Source organism: Pongo abelii, chromosome 4 (assembly GCF_028885655.2).
Source record: "Pongo abelii isolate AG06213 chromosome 4, NHGRI_mPonAbe1-v2.0_pri, whole genome shotgun sequence".
Taxonomy (NCBI): domain Eukaryota; kingdom Metazoa; phylum Chordata; class Mammalia; order Primates; family Hominidae; genus Pongo; species Pongo abelii.
Genome location: NC_071989.2, coordinates 36,186,284 through 36,204,498, shown reverse-complemented (window position 1 = coordinate 36,204,498; position 18,215 = coordinate 36,186,284). Strand labels below are relative to the sequence as shown.

At 41.2% G+C, this 18,215-nt stretch overlaps 1 protein-coding gene across 1 annotated transcript in view; it reads left to right on the top strand.

Moving 5' to 3' along the window:
- UGT3A1 (UDP glycosyltransferase family 3 member A1) overlaps nt 1-18,215 on the top strand; it is a 50,419-nt gene that overhangs the window by 28,642 nt on the left and 3,562 nt on the right. The window contains 5 exon segments of the mRNA NM_001133868.1: nt 6,898-7,429; nt 9,839-9,962; nt 15,333-15,564; nt 16,941-17,160; nt 17,818-17,986. Coding sequence (NP_001127340.1) covers nt 6,926-7,429; nt 9,839-9,916 — 582 coding nt within the window. The 5' untranslated portion in view covers nt 6,898-6,925 and the 3' untranslated portion in view covers nt 9,917-9,962; nt 15,333-15,564; nt 16,941-17,160; nt 17,818-17,986.

Sequence of the window (18,215 nt, the reverse complement as noted above, 5' to 3'; positions counted from 1 at the left end):
GAAGCCCACTTGATCATGGTGGATAAGCTTTTTGATGTGCTGCTGGATTCTGTTTGCCAGTATTTTAATGAGGATTTTTGCATCAATGTTCATCAAGGATATTGGTCTAAAATTCTCTTTTTTTGTTGTGTCTCTGCCAGGCTTTGGTATCAGGATGATGCTGGCCTCATAAAATGAGTTAGGGAGTATTCCCTCTTTTTCTATTGATTGGAATAGTTTCAGAAGGAATGGTAGCAGCTCCTCCTTGTACCTCTGGTAGAATTCGGCTGTGAACCCATCTGGTCCTGGACTTTTTTTGGTTGGTAAGCTATTGATTATTGCCACAATTTCAGCTCCTGTTATTGGTCTATTCAGAGATTCAACTTCTTCCTGGTTTAGTCTTGGGAGGGTGTATGTGTTGAGGAATTTATCCATTTCTTCTAGATTTTCTAGTTTATTTGCGTAGAGGTGTTTGTAATATTCTCTGATGGTAGTTTGTATTTCTGTGGGATCGGTGGTGATATCCCCTTTATCATTTTTTATTGCATCTATTTGATTCTTCTCTCTTTTTTTCTTTATTAATCTTGCTAGCAGTCTATCAATTTTGTTGATCCTTTCAAAAAACCAGCTCCTGGATTCATTTATTTTTTGAAGGGTTTTTTGTGTCTCTATTTCCTTCAGTTCTGCTCTGATTTTAGTTATTTCTTGCCTTCTGCTAGCTTTTGAATGTGTTTGCTCTTGCTTTTCTAGTTCTTTTAATTGTGATGTTAGGGTGTCAATTTTGGATCTTTCCTGCTTTCTCTTGTGGGCATTTAGTGCTATAAATTTCCCTCTACACACTGCTTTGAATGCATCCCAGAGATTCTGGTATGTTGTGTCTTGGTTCTCATTGGTTTCAAAGAACATCTTTATTTCTGCCTTCATTTCGTTATGTACCCAGTAGTCATTCAGGAGAAGGTTGTTCAGTTTCCACGTAGTTGAGTGGTTTTGAGTGAGATTCTTAATCCTGAGTTCTAGCTTGATTGCACTGTGATCTGAGAGATAGTTTGTTATAATTTCTGTTCTTTTACATTTATTGAGGAGAGCTTTACTTCCAAGTATATGGTCAGTTTTGGAATAGGTGTGGTGTGGTGCTGAAAAAAATGTATATTCTGTTGATTTGGGGTGGAGAGTTCTGTAGATGTCTATTAGGTCTGCTTGGTGCAGAGCTGAGTTCAATTCCTGGGTATCCTTGTTGATTTTCTTTTTCGTTGATCTGTCTAATGTTGACAGTGGGGTGTTAAAGTCTCCCATTATTAATGTGTGGGAGTCTAAGTCTCTTTGTAGGTCACTCAGGACTTGCTTTATAAATCTGGGTGCTCCTGTATTGGGTGCATATATATTTAGGATAGTTAGCTCTTCTTGTTGAATTAATCCTTTTACCATTATGTAATGGCCTTCTTTGTCTCTTTTGATCTTTGTTTGTTTAAAGTCTGTTTTATCAGAGACTAGGATTGCAACCCCTGCCTTTTTTTTGTTTTCCATTTGCTTGGTAGATCTTCCTCCATCCTTTTATTTTGAGCCTATGTGTGTCTCTGCACGTGAGATGGGTTTCCTGAATACAGCACACTGATGGGTCTTGAGTCTTTATCCAATTTGCCAGTCTGTGTCTTTTAATTGGAGCATTTAGTCCATTTACATTTAAAGTTAATATTGTTATGTGTGAATCTGATCCTGTCATTATGATGTTAGCTGGTTATTTTGCTCATTAGTTGATGCAGTCTCTTCCTAGTCTTGACGGTCTTTACATTTCGGTATGATTTTGCAGTGGCTGGTACCGGTTGTGCCTTTCCATGTTTAGCGCTTCCTTCAGGAGCTCTTTTAGGGCAGGCCTGGTGGTGACAAAATCCCTCAGCATTTGCTTGTCTGTAAAGTATTTTATTTCTCCTTCACTTATGAAGCTTAGTTTGGCAGGATATGAAATTCTGGGTTGAAAATTCTTTTCTTTAAGAATGTTGAATATTGGCCCCCACTCTCTTCTGGCTTGTAGAGTTTCTGCCGAGAGATCCGCTGTTAGTCTGATGGGCTTCCCTTTGATGGTAACCCGACCTTTCTCTCTGGCTGCCCTTAACATTTTTTCCTTCATTTCAACTTTGGTGAATCTGACAATTATGTGTGTTGGAGTTGCTCTTCTCGAGGAGTATCTTTGTGGCATTCTCTGTATTTCCTGAATCTGAATGTTGGCCTGCCTTGCTAGATTGGGGAAGTTCTCCTGGACAATATCCTGCAGAGTGTTTTCCAACTTGTTTCCATTCTCCCTGTCACTTTCAGGTACACCAATCAGACGTAGATTTGGTCTTTTCACATAGTCCCACATTTCTTGGAGGCTTTGCTCGTTTCTTTTTATTCTTTTTTCTCTAAACTTCCCTTCTCGCTTCATTTCATTCATTTCATCTTCCAGGGCTGATACCCTTTCTTCCATTTGATCGCATCAGCTCCTGAGGCTTCTGCATTCTTCACGTAGTTCTTGAGCCTTGGTTTTCAGCTCCATCAGCTCCTTTAAGCACTTCTCTGTATTGGTTATTCTAGTTATACATTCTTCTAAAATTTTTTAAAGTTTTCAACTTCTTTGCCTTTGGTTTGAATATCCTCCCGTAGCTCAGAGTAATTTGATCGTCTGAAGCCTTCTTATCTCAGCTCGTCAAAGTCATTCTCTGTCCAGCTTTGTTCCGTTGCTGGTGAGGAACTGCGTTCCTTTGGAGGAGGAGAGGTACTCTGCTTTTTAGAGTTTCCAGTTTTTCTGCTCTGTTTTTTCCCCATCTTTGTGGTTTTATCTACTTTTGGTCTTTGATGATGGTGATGTACAGATGGGTTTTTGGTGTGGATGTCCCTTCTGTTAGTTTTCCTTCTAACAGACAGGACCCTCAGCTGCAAGTCTGTTGGAGTACCTGGCCGGCTGTGTGAGGTGTCAGTCTGCCCCTGCTGGGGGTGCCTCCCAGTTAGGCTGCTCGGGGGTCAGGGGTCAGGGACCCACTTGAGGAGGCAGTCAGCCCGTTCTCAGATCTCCAGTTGCATGCTGGGAGAACCACTGCTCTCCTCAAAGCTGTCAGACAGGACATTTAAGTCTGCAGAGGTTACTCCTGTCTTTTTGTTTGTCTGTGCCCTGCCCCCAGAGGTGGAGCATACAGAGGCAGGCAGGCCTCCTTGAGCTGTGGTGGGCTCCACCCAGTTCAAGCTTCCCGGCTGCTTTGTATACCTAAGCGAGCCTGGGCAATGGCGGGCGCCCCTCCCCCAGCCTCGCTGCTGACTTGCTGTTTGATCTCAGACTGCTGTGCTAGCAATCAGCGAGACTCCGTGGGCATAGGACCCTCTGAGCCAGGTGCGGGCTATACTCTCCTGGGGCACCGTTTCCTAAGCCCGTCGGAAAAGCACAGTATTCGGGTGGGAGTGGCCCGATTTTCCAGGTGCCGTCTGTCACCCCTGGAAAGGGAACTCCCTGACCCCTTGCGCTTCCCGAGGCAATGCCTCGCCCCTGCTTCGGCTGGCGCACGGTGCACTCACCCACTGACCTGCGCCCACTGTCTGGCACTCCCTAGTGAGATGAACACGGTGCCTCAGATGGAAATGCAGAAATCACCCGTCTTCTGCGTCGCTCGCGCTGGGAGCTGTAGACCAGAGCTGTTCCTATTCGGCCATCTTCACACTGATGTCAGTCTTAACCCTGAGTGCTCTTTACAATGGTGTGTGTGTGGGAGGTAATATATGATTGGGACACATAACCAGTGCTCATAGGGTAAGAGTTATTCCATTGAGTTACTGTCAGCCACAGCTCATGCTGTAGTTGAGAAACACAATTCCATCTGAGACATACAGATAGCTTTGGTTTGAGACCCATGATCCAGGGCTACTGAAAAGAGGGTCCCAATATGTCATTTCTGTCTCACAATGCAAATTATTGAAACTTCTGATTGAAACTTGAATTGAGGTGAGGATTCTCCCACTTTGGCCTGGCTTGCTTGGTTTGGAGTTCTCATTAGTAACAAGGGAGAATGAGTGGAAGTTTTCTTCTCAGTTTGCCCAGATGAGGCACAGAAAGTGAAGTAGGAGCTGGGGCTGGAAAGGAGTCAGCAGTCAAACTCCAAGAATGGAGTCAGACTTCTTATTACACATGGGTGATGGGGGAGGGGTGGGGCTGGTAAGTAGAATGAAGGGGACTACCATTTTTTTAATTTTGCCTTTTAGAGCTTTTTGACTGAATAAAAACCTATTTGTAGGTATCATTTTAAGTCATGAAAATGATTTTTTCTAAAAGAGAAAATAGCATGGGCTCTGAAATCAATCTGACCTATATTTAAACACAAGCCCTACAGCTCATTATGTGTGCAAAGGAGACAAATTACCTCACACTGCATTAGTTTCTGTTGTCTCATCTATAAAATAAGTGTAATAGCTGTTCCTTTAAATGAAAGCTTTAAGTGGAAACTTTTATAACTTTAAATTGAATAAAAGTGCCTGGATAATGATAAAGTCTCAATATTATCAGGTTGTGCAATTGAATGAATGAAAAAGAAAAACAAAACCAAATCAACATAAAACTTTAAACATTTCCATAAATGTAAAATTAATAGAATAAAACTTTAATATCATCATGCTGTTAATCCATGTTGTATGATATATTTACCTTTTTAACCAACTGGTGTTTTCTTAGATATTAAAGAGGAGGAAAAATCATACCAAGTTATCAGGTGGTTTTCACCTGAAGATTATCAAAAAAGAATTAAGAAGCATTTCGATAGTTACATAGAAACAGCATTGGATGGCAGGTAACTTCTTTTCATTCTATGAAGCAAAGAGTCACTATTTTAGTGATACAAATGAATAGAGAGATGCATGATATTTGGAGTGAGTTTTAGAGAAATAGATAGGTGGGTGATGGATAGATGGAGGAATAGATGATGTGTGAGTGGATGAATGGATAGATGGATGGACGGTTGGATAAATGAGGGGATGGAGAAATAGAGGACAGGTGGGTGGTTGAGTGCATACAGTAGACAAGGTTTGCATTCCCAACAATTGAGTCTATAGTGTCCTTCTTCTACCATAAGAGTTCTATAGAAAGTGGGGGATTGCTCCTCTGAGTCTTGCTTACAACACTTCACCTATAATCTTTGTATGCATTCTCCCCAATAAAGAAGCTAGGATCTTCAACTATTTTGTTTGTCAAGAAAAAAGAAACACCTATTCTCACTTATTTTCCCTCCTTTGTCCTCTCATAAATTCACTAATGGAGAAAACTCTTATGAACATTGATTTTTCACACCTTGTATCTTCACCTTTTAAACTCCTTAAAAACAATCAAATACCCTGATGGTATACAATGAGAGATGAGCTTGAGACTTTTTGCCCTCACCTGGAATACAAAGAATCTCCTTCATCTGCCACATAAAAGAGGAGAAACACAAATCCATGCCATTCTTAGTTAATTATAGTGGCTTCATCCTCTTTGCTTTCCTTGAAAATTCTACTCAGTAGTCAAGGTGGTGCTCAAATCTAATTATTCCATAAAGCTTGCTTCCTCACTCAAGCTGGAAGATCACATTCTCTCCTCCATAGGTCTGGCATATAGCACTCATTTGATTCTTAGTCTATGGCATCTTGTGTTGTTAAATATTTTTAAAGTATATGTGTTGTCTCTTCTCTTCCAGCTTGATTTCTTTGAAGACAGGTTCCAGATACATGTTAAATATTGTCTAAGTTACTGGGATCAGTGCCTTCCTGTGATTTTTTTTCAATATATTTACTTGAAATATGATTAATGTTATACTTTTGGGAAGTTTATACTGTATATATTGAATATATCCACAATATTTAAAAATCATTCTTTATGTAAAAATTTTTAAAAAATGAAATAGTGGATAATTTCAGAGAATCACCATTGTAATTTAAAGTTGATTCTTAAGAACAGGCAGAGATCTGCATATCACTCATGAGTTCTAAACCTGTAGGCCTTCTTTATGTGAAGTGACATGATATGATGGTGTATGGGTTACAGGCTTGCTGGGCTATTGCTTCTTCCATTCTTCATGTGATTAGGAGGCCTGTGGTCTCCAGAGCACCTGTACCTATTACCACTGCTCAGGAACTGCTTCATCTCTTCTTCTGTATTCTATATAAACAGGATCATTTTCTATGCAAGCAATTATGGGAAGACATTGAAGGGCAGTAGCTTCTGGAATAGTGCCATAGGCAAGAGTCTTAACTAGGTGTCAGTAAAACTTTAGCGTTATTTTATATGAATGTTCCAGCCAGCATGAAGTGAAAAGACTGATAATACATTTCAAACCAGGCTTTTATTTTTATTTTATTTTTTACTGCTTAACTCCTAGGCTAGGAAGAAAAATCTCATTTCAGCTGAGATTTTGGATTCTAATATTGTCATCAAAAAGTTCATTGCATGAGACAATCTGTCAAATGCAAGATACACAGTATTTTTTAAAAGACTACATCATCAATATTTAAGGAGCCTGTCAAATTACTTACATAGATTTCTGGAGAAAAGATAGTCACTCACAAAAAGTCAGTATATAAATGAAGGTTAACAGAGCATCACAGGATTTATAAAGGAGACACATAACTCTGAGATCTACTATAGTCAGAGATGGCTCCCAGAGTAGAAGGACATTGAATTGGCATTGATGGTGGTGGGAATTGGATCAGGGGAAGAAATAGGATGGGGGCAAGTGGGGACATTTTAGAGAGCAGAAATATCTGGACCAGAGTGACCAGAGCTGAGGGTATTTGTTGAAATATTGTAGAATGGGTGGATGGATGCTGGTTATATTCTTAACATACCTGAAATTTTTTTTGAGTCTAACATTCTCCCAAATACTGTAAAATTATACTTCCCCAAATATTTATTATTTATTTTCTTTATTACAGAAAAGAATTTGAAGTCTTTGTAAAGCTAATGGAAATATTTGGGACTCAATGTAGTTATTTGCTAAGCAGAAAGGATATAATGGATTCCTTAAAGAATGAAAACTTTGATCTGGTATTTGTTGAAGCATTTGATTTCTGTTCTTTCCTGATTGCTGAGAAGCTTGTGAAACCATTTGTGGCCATTCTTCCCACCACATTCGGCTCTTTGGATTTTGGGCTACCAAGCCCCTTGTCTTATGTTCCAGTATTCCATTCCTTGCTGACTGATCACATGGACTTCTGGGGCCGAGTGAAGAATTTTCTGATGTTCTTTAGTTTCTCCAGGAGCCAATGGGACATGCAGTCTACATTTGACAACACCATCAAGGAGCATTTCCCAGAAGGCTCTAGGCCGGTTTTGTCTCATCTTCTACTGAAAGCAGAGTTGTGGTTTGTTAACTCTGATTTTGCCTTTGATTTTGCCCGGCCCCTGCTTCCCAACACTGTTTATATTGGAGGCTTGATGGAAAAACCTATTAAACCAGTACCACAAGTAAGTGAACCCTCAGCATTCAGTTTGGGATTCACATAGAGTCCTTGGGTGCATAGTTGGTGGCTGCCACCTGCCAGTGGGATCCTGAGGTTGAAGTAGGGATAGGCAAAGGAGGCATCTAGGACACGTTCTTAAAGGAAGTGCTGACTTTCAGGGTTTGGCAAGTACAGTGTCAGGCCTTGCAGGATCCTGAGATAGAAGATCTCCTTAAATTGGCTCCTCTCTTGCCATGCTCTGGTCTTAGAATCAGTGGGATGAGCCCTTTAATTAAAGTTGCTATTTTCATTTTAATTTTTATGTTGTGTGATTATGTGTAAAATAAATATGTAGTTAGTGCCCATTACATGCAATAATTGTTAAGGAGATGAGCTACTCACAGTGAAACAGACAACACTGTGGATTCGGGGTAAGCAGGGTGGGACTGCGTGGGACTGACAGAAAGAACTGACAGTGTTATCTCCAGTGTTCCCTGCCTGTAGAGCCCTGGCTCCTGGTTCCATCTAGACTTTCTGACTTGATTTGTCTGGGGTGGGCCTCTGCCATTGTAATTTTAAATGTGCCTGGGTGATTCAAACGCACAGCGCAGACTCAGAACCACTGCTATAGAAGGTTTTCAAAGGGAGGAGAGCTAAAATGAGTTGGCAGCCTGTTGCCTCTGAGCACTGGGTTCCCATTTTACAGAAGTTATTTATTTATTATCTTGCCATCTATAGGGAGGTGTGGTCATCTCCATTTTTATTAATGGAGGAGGACAGAAGCACATGTGATGTAGGTGACCTTCCCACCACCGTGTAGTGCAGAGGCCCCGAGACTCTGGATTTGGCCTGGACTTTCCAGGTACAAAAGTGACTATTCTTCCTTCCCTGATCTTATATTGAGTAAGCAGGAAGAGTTGGGGAATGATCTATGGATGAGATGGGCTTTGCATTGGTGGTAGGTGTATTTAGGAATGGAGCTGGGAGGGAAAGCACCCCAGGTCAGGGAGCGGGGGACCTAACATGTGGAGGTGCAAGTGAGATGGCCATAACACTGGGTTCTCTGGGTGACGCTGGCTAGATTAGTGTAGTAGAAGATTCAATTGCATGAATAAAACCATGGGGATTTAGTTGAGGTCTTGGCTACCAGGCGGGTGGGTCAGGTCTTGGCATTGGGGCAGTTGTGGAAATTGTTACGAAGAGAATAATGGGAGATCAGATTATGAGATAACAGATGCTTGTTTTCAAATATTTTTTCTCTTTTTGATTATTTTAATTGTGGACAAATATATATAATATAAAATATACCACTTTAACCATTTTTAAGGGTATGCTTCAGTGGCATTGAGTACACTTATATTGCTGTACAACTATCATTACCATCTGTCTCCAAAACTTTTTTTTATCTTCCCAAATTGAAACTTCCTATGCATTAAATAATACGTTAAATAGAATGAGCATTTGTCTCAGCCACCAAAGGTGCGATTCAGAACAAAGGGGTTTCCATTTTTTGTTAGAGGTGCCATCCCCACCCCCCATTCCGACAACTACAGGCATGAGCAGTGCATAGCACCTCTCCTTATCCCCTCCCTTCCCAGCTCGGTACCTGGCTGTGTCCACAGCATGTACAAGCCATGCCCAACAGCCACAAGGGGTGGGAAAAAACTGGGCCTGCCATTGTGGCCCCATGAACCAGCTGGCCAGCACCTCCCAGTGGAACTTTTTCTCCCCTGGCCAAGGAGTTCAGCCTGGCCTGAACTGGGGGAAGGCTATAATGATTAAAGGAACCTATTTGCACAGAGCAAGAGGTTCTTTCCCCAGGGCCTCCCCTTTTTGCCCCTTAAGCTGTGGTTTTCTTTATTTTTTTCCTTTTCTAATCGGGAGGGTTCCTTTTCCCAGCACGCTGCTTCTGATAGAGGAAATAATGGAGGAGCGGCCCCTGCTGGCTGATAACTGCAAATTCGGCAGGGTCCATTTGAGACAATCTAAACAGACACATGCAGCCCCTGATATCCGTTTTTGTCCCAAACTCAATTCCAGGTTTCAGGCTGAGGGCCTAGAAAGGAAAACCCGATCTGAGGGATCCAAAGTCAGGCAACAGGCACAATGTAAATGGGCAGGACAAATTACTGCTGACTAAACCCCCACTTCATGGAGGGAGGCCATGCTCCATGAGACCCAGGGAACTCAAAGGTTTTCAACAGCAGGGGAAATAGAGGCATAGGTGAGGGGAGATAATTCCTGTTCTCTAGCCCCACCCTGCTTCACGGGTGCAGACCACAGTGGCACCTGTGGGTGGCATCCATAAGGTTGCCAGGACTCAGGGACAACAGATGGAAGAGAAAGTCCCTTGCTTTCTCTCTCCCTCACACCCTGAGTTTTCGTTGAAAGAAGGAAGGGAAATGAGGGACACCTCTATTTCCCTGTCTTTCAGAATGGGCAACCAGCTCTCTTCACCACCCCCAGTTTATTCTCCTCTGGAGTGTATCCTGAACCACTGAGACTGCTTTGACCCTCAGAATCTGGAGGAAAAACACCTCATAGCCCTCGGAACAAAGGTTTGGCCAAAATATGAAGGACTGGCTTGGTCTCAGGAAGGAACCATTCACTGTGATACCATCTGGCAGCTGGACCTTTTCTGTAGACACGAGGACAAATGGCCTGAGGCCCCATATGTGCAGGCTTTCTATACCTTGCAGAGAAATCTAGACCTTTGCTGACAGTGTAGGATTGATCCAGCCCTCCTGCTTGTCATTTCAGGAGAGGCTGCAAAGGGCAATTCCAGGGAACTAAAGAAACAAATCCCAGAGGCACTCCCAGCAGAGGAGCCAGCTGCCTCCAGCTCTGCTCCTCTGGGTCCACCTCAACCTCTCTATCCAGCTTCAGTCTCTCGCTTGCCTAATCCTAGAAATCTTCACCCTAGACAAGCCCCAGTCTCACTCCTGCCCTTCCAACAGATGCCTGGTGAATTTGGCCCCAGTAAGGTGCAGGTCCCCTTCCCCCTACAGGACTTAAAGTACATTAAGGGGGATTTTTGGCAAGTTTTCACATGACCCTGACAGATATATAGAGGCTTTCCAGAATTTAACCCAAGTATTTGAACTCTTTTGGAGAGACATTGTGTTACTTTTGAATCAGATCCTGATGAACACTTAGAGGCAGGCTGCTCTGCAAGTAGCAGAGAGATTTGGGGATGAGCTTTATTTCACATATAGCATCAGGAAAGGGGGCAAACTTTATCCGACTGGAAGAGAAGCAGTACCAGTAAATGACCCTGGATGGGATCCCAGTGATGAAATGGGAGACTGGAAGAGGAGACACTTTCAGGTGTGCATCATGGAGGGATTACGACCCTCCATGGACTAAGACCAAGCCTCTTGATTATAGCAAGCTATCTATGATAGACCAGGGATTTAATGAAAATCCCACTGCCTTCTTAGAAAGGCTAAGAGGGGCCTTGGTAAAGCACACCTCTCTGTCTTCTGATTCAGTCAAGGGACAACTAATTCTGAAGAATAAATTTATTACTCAGGCAGCCCCTGATATCAGGAGGAAGTTGCAGAAATGGGCCCTGGGACCAGATAGTACTTTAGAGGTCTAACTGAAAGTGGCCATCTTGGCCTTTTACAATAGAGATAGGGGGACACAAGAAAGAGGCAGAAGCATTAATGGCCACCATGCAAGCCCACAAACCCCAGAATTCCCAGGGTATACTTGTTAATTGCTACAGATGTGGCAAGAACAGTTGTCTCTCTTCTAAAGTTGAGCCACTTCTATACAAGGTTTAATTTCTTTTACCAGGGTGAAACAGCTCAAAGCAGAGTGTTTTTAGTATCTTCACTTGTTATTTCTGTGATCTTTGGCACTAGATTATTTTCTTGTATAATACACATGTTTAACCCATGCATACTTAACGTTATAAAACTTGTTTTTTCCTCTCACTTAGAGGCCATCAAACTCCAAATGGTCAGGCAACCGGAGCCTCGGACAATGGCTCCCTTTTGCAAGGACCCTTAGATAAACCTCTGGGAGGAATCTGACTGCTGTTTTCTCCAAAATAATGCCTCCTGTCAGCAAAAATTAGCTAAGATAGGCCATCATCCATATTCTAATGGCAGTTAGATGTACCTCTGCAGAGAGGGGAGATGATACAGCTAGGAGACAGAGAAATACTGGGTAGAAGAGGGCAGTTCCCTGGCAAAGGTCCTGCCTTCAAGTCTGGAAACCTCTGGCCCTAACTGAGAACATGCATTCGTGTTTTCACACAAAAAAGTTGCCTTTTGGCTCTCCACGCGCCCCTCTCCTGTACTCATATAAACCTCAGACCTCAGGTTCCAGAAGCAGATGAAAAGGAGATGAACAGAGAGCAGAAGAATGGCATAATGGTGTGGCAGAGAGAAGAGAAGGAGAGTCTGAACACCAAGAGGAGATCGGCTGGGGGCGATTGGAGAGGAGATCAGCCACTGGACAGCTGAACTCCAGGAAGACCATCTTCCCATTCCATCTCCTTTCCAGCTCCCCATGCATCCTATCTCCACCACTCAATAAAATCCCCACATTCACCATCTTCAAGTCCATGTGCAACCTGGTTCTTTCTGGATGCCAGACAAGAACCTGGGTACCAAGAGGGCATTGAGCTGGTTAACACTTAAGCCGTCTGTAGATTGCAAAGCTAAAAGAGTACACTGTAACACACACCGTGCTCACTTGGGCTTTAGGAGTTGCAAGCACCCACCCTTATGCACTGCTGTGGGGCCAGAGCCCCAAAGCACTCACCCAGGCTCATGCACCTGCCCATCTGCATGCTCCCCCTACTGTAAGGAGTTTGAGCAGCAGTGGAGGCTGCGGCCAAACTGACAAGCCACACCCTTGTCACATATCCTGCGAGGGGGGGTCAGGGAACTTTCCCATTTCACTATCATCAAAATTTATTTGACCGTAATTCAAAAGTCTATTTCTGGGCTCTGTCTTCTATTCCACTGGTCCATGTGTCTATATGGCAGTACTACACTACTTGGATTACTGTAACTTTGTAATATGTTTTGAAATCAGCAATTGTGAGAACTTCTCTGCTCTTTTTCAATATTGTTTTGAATATTCAGGGTTCTTGATAGTTCTTATACATTTTAGAATGATTTTTCTGTTGCAAAATAAGTTACTGGCATTTTGATAGGGTTTGTACAGAATATGTACATCCCTTTGGATTGTACATATTTGACCTCTTAATAAGTATCCCAATTCATGAAGCCAGAATGCCTTTCCATTTTTTTGTGTGTGTCTTTACTTTCTTTCAGCAAAATGTTCATGTTTTCAATGTAAAATCTTTCACCTCCTTGGTTAAGTTTATTTTATTCTCTCTGATATTATTATTGATGAAATTGTTTTCCTAATTTCTTTTTTGATTTGTTCATTGTTAGTGTATGGAAATGCAGCTGACTTTGGAGACTTGAGTTTTTTCCTTCGACTTTGCTGAATTTGTTTATTAGTTCTAACAGATTTTTAATTTTTAGAGTGTGTGTGTATGTTATTTTTAAGGTTTTAAATGTATAGAATCATGTTATCTGCCATTATTTCTTCAAATAGCCTTTCTTTCCCTTTCATTTTCTCTCATAGGGCGTATATTCATCCACATGATGATGTCCTATTGTCCCTTACATTTTGTTCATTCTTTTTTTCTTTTTCTTTCTCAGACTTGACAATTTCAAATAATTTGTCTTCAAGTTCACTGATTATTTCTTTTGCCCGTTTGAGTTACCTATTGAAACTCTTGAGAAAAAATTCAATTTAATGATTTCATATTTCAGCTCCCAAAATTTCCCTTTTTAAATTAAAAGGTTTCTCTTTGTTGATATTCTAAATGTGTTTATATATTGTTTTTCTTGTTTACTTTAGTTTTTTCCCATGTTTTCCGTGAGCTCGTTGGGCATATTTAAGACAGTTTCTTTAAAAATATTTGTGTAGTAAGTCCAATGCCTGTGTTTCTTTACGGAGGGTTTCTGGAGGTTTATTTCATTTTTTAAAATTATGCATTTTGACTATTTCTTTGCATGCCTTGTGATCTTTTGTTGAAAATTGGACATTTGAACAATTAGTTACTTCTGTCAGTCTTTGCAGTCTGGCATGGAAGAGCATGTTTTGAGTGTTTTGATCAAGATTAAGGTCTTCTCAGGTATTTTTTGGTTATGTGTCTCATCTGGACCTTTGTGTGTGCTTTTCTTTCTCCAGTTCCCTCTGTATGCTCAACTGTTTTTGAATGCCTTAATTTCCCAATGAACCTCGCCCAGACTCTTCTTGGACTTTAGATGTTCTATTATATTCTTCTGCCCATAACCTCTTGACCCAAGCCTTCATAGGTCTGCAGTATCCCTGAAACTTTCATACGTCATGGTACCTACCACTGCTTTCTATGACTTCTGTCAGCTTGAAATCTGAACTATGTCACCATTCTCAATGTGAGCTCTGAATCAGGTGAGACAAACCAGTCACTAAGTAGCCAACAGACAGGTTAGAATGTTGTAAATAGTTTCTATTCTGCTCCTTCCAGCTGAGGGAGGGAATGCACAACTGAGCTTTTGCCTGTGGACTGTGGTCTGCCACTCCAGGGCAAAGGTAAATAAAATGGATTAGAAATTTCTACTGTTTGAAAGTGGCTTTTTCTTGATTGGGCATTTGGTTGCTTGCTGTGTGTCTTTGACTGGTTTTCAAAACTCTACGGAGTTATTTGAGTCAGTCTCCAGTTGATTTTCAAATGTTTCCCTGAAAGAACAAGGGCATGTGGCTTCTGATTAACATTATTGCTCTGCTTCTTTTGATTTTATATAATGATTCTATAATTACAAGAACAACAAAGCTGTTTTCAGTTTGTTAATTGAGATGGTAGTTCAAGCAGCATTATGCTGGATGGAATCAAGTTATCCTACAGAATGACCCAGTAGAATGAGGGGCTCAGAACTAGAGACAGTCACAAAAATGCTGAGAGAGGAAGAGTCTGAAGAAATGTTTGGAAGTAATAATTGATGAAATAGTGCTAAAGCTAAGTTTTAGAGCATTAGATCATAATCTTTCTTAAGAATTACCTGAGGACTAAAATAGGCTGGGTAGCTATGTAAATATCAGACAAAATAGACTATATGTCAAAAATATTTACAAGAGACAAAGAAAGGCATTATATAGTATAAAATTTTATGTTTGCATTCACATAAATAATTATAATATTATCAGTATCATTTAAAAGTAATATATGAAATATCATCAACAATATATAAGAGCTATAAGTATATCTGCACCAAACAACAGAGCACCAAAATATGTGAAGCAATAATTGATGGAATTGAGGAGGAAATAGACATTACTACAACAATAGCTTGGGACTTCAATACCCCATTTTTAGTAATGGAAAGATTATCTACACAAATGATCAATAAAGAAATAGTTATGTTGAACACCATCATAAACCAACTGGACCTAATAGAAATTTAGAGAATACTCCACCCAACAACAGCAGACTACACCTTCTTCTCAAATGCACACAGACTATTCCCCAAGATAGTCCGTATGTTAGGCTACAATATAAATCTCGATACATTTCAGAAGACTGAACTCATCAAAGCATTTTCTGTGATCCCAATAGGATGAGCTAGACATCAATAACAGGAACAAAAACTTTAAAAAATCACAAATTTATAATTTATATGCAAAAACATGTCCTCAGGTATCAGAAAAATGACTTCTAGGTCATTCAGACACAATATGAGCACAGTACAGAGGTCACTGAGCTGTGCCAGGAGCCATAATAATAGCTTCGAGAGAGTGAAGACAAGGTACTGATGGGAGGGTGTGTTTAATAAATAGACTGGGTTTCATTTCATGGACACTTAGGCATTCTCAAACAATTTCGTCACCTCCTTTCTTTTGTCATCTCTCTCTAGGACTTGGAGAACTTCATTGCCAACTTTGGGGATGCTGGGTTTGTCCTTGTGGCCTTTGGCTCCACGTTGAACACCCATCAGTCCCAGGAAGACCTCAAGAAGATGCACAGTGCCTTTGCCCACCTCCCTCAAGGAGTGATATGGAAATGTCAGAGTTCTCATTGGCCCAAAGATGTTCATTTGGCCACAAATGTGAAAATCGTGGATTGGCTTCCTCAGAGTGACCTCCTGGGTAAGGACTGCTTAGGTCTGCTCTTCTCTTTCCATTGACCTGTCTTTGGTGCTCATCAGTGTCTTTCCATTGACCTGTCTTTGGTGCTCATCATTGACCTGTCTTTTGGTGCCCTCTAGCTGGGCATTTGTACCAGCCTAGGTAGTAGCTACTCATGGGTAAAGGTAATGCTCAGAGGGCAGGAAAAGAACAGCCAGCTGGAATTCTTTGGGAATCAGGCAGTACTTCAAAAATGGTGAAAACAGCCACTTTCTCTTTTTCTTTCTAACCCAAGCGAGGCCTGAATTTCCAACCAGAGGTGATATGTATGTGGTCATGTTGCCTTGACCCTACTATATTTGACACTGAACAGAGTTACCCCAACACAATCTAAGATAATATGTAAACTCCAAGAGCATATATCTGGGAGTATATTGCCCCTGTTCTGTGGCCTTCTGACCACCTGTTTAGTAATGTGCCATTACACAAACACACATATACCTATATAAATATATCTTTTTTAATCTACTAAGGATGTGAAGGACTCATACATTCACAACATTGATGCCAACATTGTTTGAAGGATGTGCCACAATATTAGTGCCAAGCTGAGTAATCACATAGCCAGGTATTGAGTCATTTGGTAACAGAGCTCCTTACAGTTCAAAAGGTTTTATTGTCCTTGTGATACTTTTTGGAGACCTCTCACTGACATCCTCAGTGACTGGATCAGAGATTCATAACTAAGTTTATGGCTCAAAGTCAGCTTGGTAAATTAAGATACAGGTTTCTGTATATTTAATTTATAAGACATGGGACAAGGAAAAATATTTTCATTTTCAAAGGAACACAAGTAGATTTGAATCCACATTTCTGTTGAGAAACACAGATTTAACTCTTCATTATCAAAAGTCACTAGCTTGCTCTAAATAAGGGTGGGACATGCAGACGGGAACTAGAAATACGGAAGTAAAAGTGTATGGTTTATTATTCCTTGCTTCAAATGGAACAACATTCTTCAAATGGAGAAAACAGCACATACAGTGTAGGTACTATGAAGGAACAGAGAGCAGGAAGTAAAGGGAGAGATGAGGTGAAGAGAGAAGGATGGCTGCATGGATGGAGAAATATGCCTTGCTTATCATTCTTCTCTGCAGCTTTCCCTGCATTCAGAGTCTTAGATGGATTGGGGCTGAGGTGAGGAATCTCTACAGAAAGGGAGGCTTGAATCTTGTATCCTGGAATGTTCACAATGAAGTGTGTCCCAAGCAAAATCAGTGAATTCATTTTCTCAACAGACCTTGATTTCATTGGTGTTTATCTGACTTTTCTGCTTTACCTGGTATTCCAAAATTTTTCACCCTGAAGTGTTCCACTCTCTTTCTTATTTGCCACAGCTCACCCCAGCATCCGTCTTTTTGTCACTCATGGTGGGCAGAACAGCGTAATGGAGGCCATCCGGCATGGTGTGCCCATGGTGGGATTACCAGTCAATGGAGACCAGCATGGAAACATGGTCCGAGTAGTAGCCAAAAATTATGGTGTCTCTATCCGGTTGAATCAGGTCACAGCCGACACACTGACACTTATGATGAAACAAGTCATAGAAGACAAGAGGTATGTAGCTCTCCGAGCATGTGGTCACTAAGGCTGAATGAAGATAGAAAACACAAGGGATACTCTGTATGTATTTTTTACAATAATAGCTGAAACTTCTGTGACATGGAATAACATGTGTGTGATGCTAATAGCCCACCTGTTTTCTCTAGTAAGTCTCTAGGAAGACTAATTTAGGTTAGATGCTGAGAATTACTTTCCTACCTTAAGGTTGTGATGGTGACAAATTATATACACAAGATCTCTTTGACTGATCTTATATTTGGGAGTCCCTCTAGTGGAATTCCAACTGAAGCAGGGGGTTTCTTTGTGTGTTTCCCCAATGTGCCTGCTTTTCTCACCTCTGGCTTCTTTGTCTGTGCTGCTCCCTAGAACACCCTTCCCTTCTCTTCACAGGACTGGCTCCTTCATGACATTCGGGTCTCTTCTCCAATGTTTCCTCCATAGACAGGGTTGTGTCTTTGACAACCCAAACTAGCCTCCTCTCCCACTCAGCCCAATCATAATATACTATTTCCTTCCTAACACTTTTCAAGATTTGTAATGACTCCATTTATTTATGCTTTTATTAATTGTCCGGCCCCCAACACAAGAGAGTAGAGAGTCAGCTTCATAAGTACAGCAATGTGTCTCTCTTTTTTTCAACTATGTTCCCAGTGCTTACTGCAGAGCCTGCCACAAAATAAGTTTCCATGAATTTCAGTTAAGTGAGGAAATAAAAGCGGCATAGTGACCTTCTTGGTTACTGCCCATCCAGCCAATGATCTTATGATCAAGAAGGACTGAATACCTTATTATGGTTTCAGAAACACAAACCCTGAATCAGGTACATATTCTCTCGTATATGGTCATATGTATTTTTTCCTTTAGTATACCATAAGCATCCTAGGGACATGGACTAGTTCTTAGAGATTTAATCACTTTCCTACAGTTTAACACTTTTAGAATTAATCATTGGTCTTTGTATGTGGGTGTTTTTATTGAACTTTTCAAGAGGATTCAGCGAGACAGTGGCAAGGCCATGCCAACAAATTTTCTTTGCAGCCCAGCCTTGG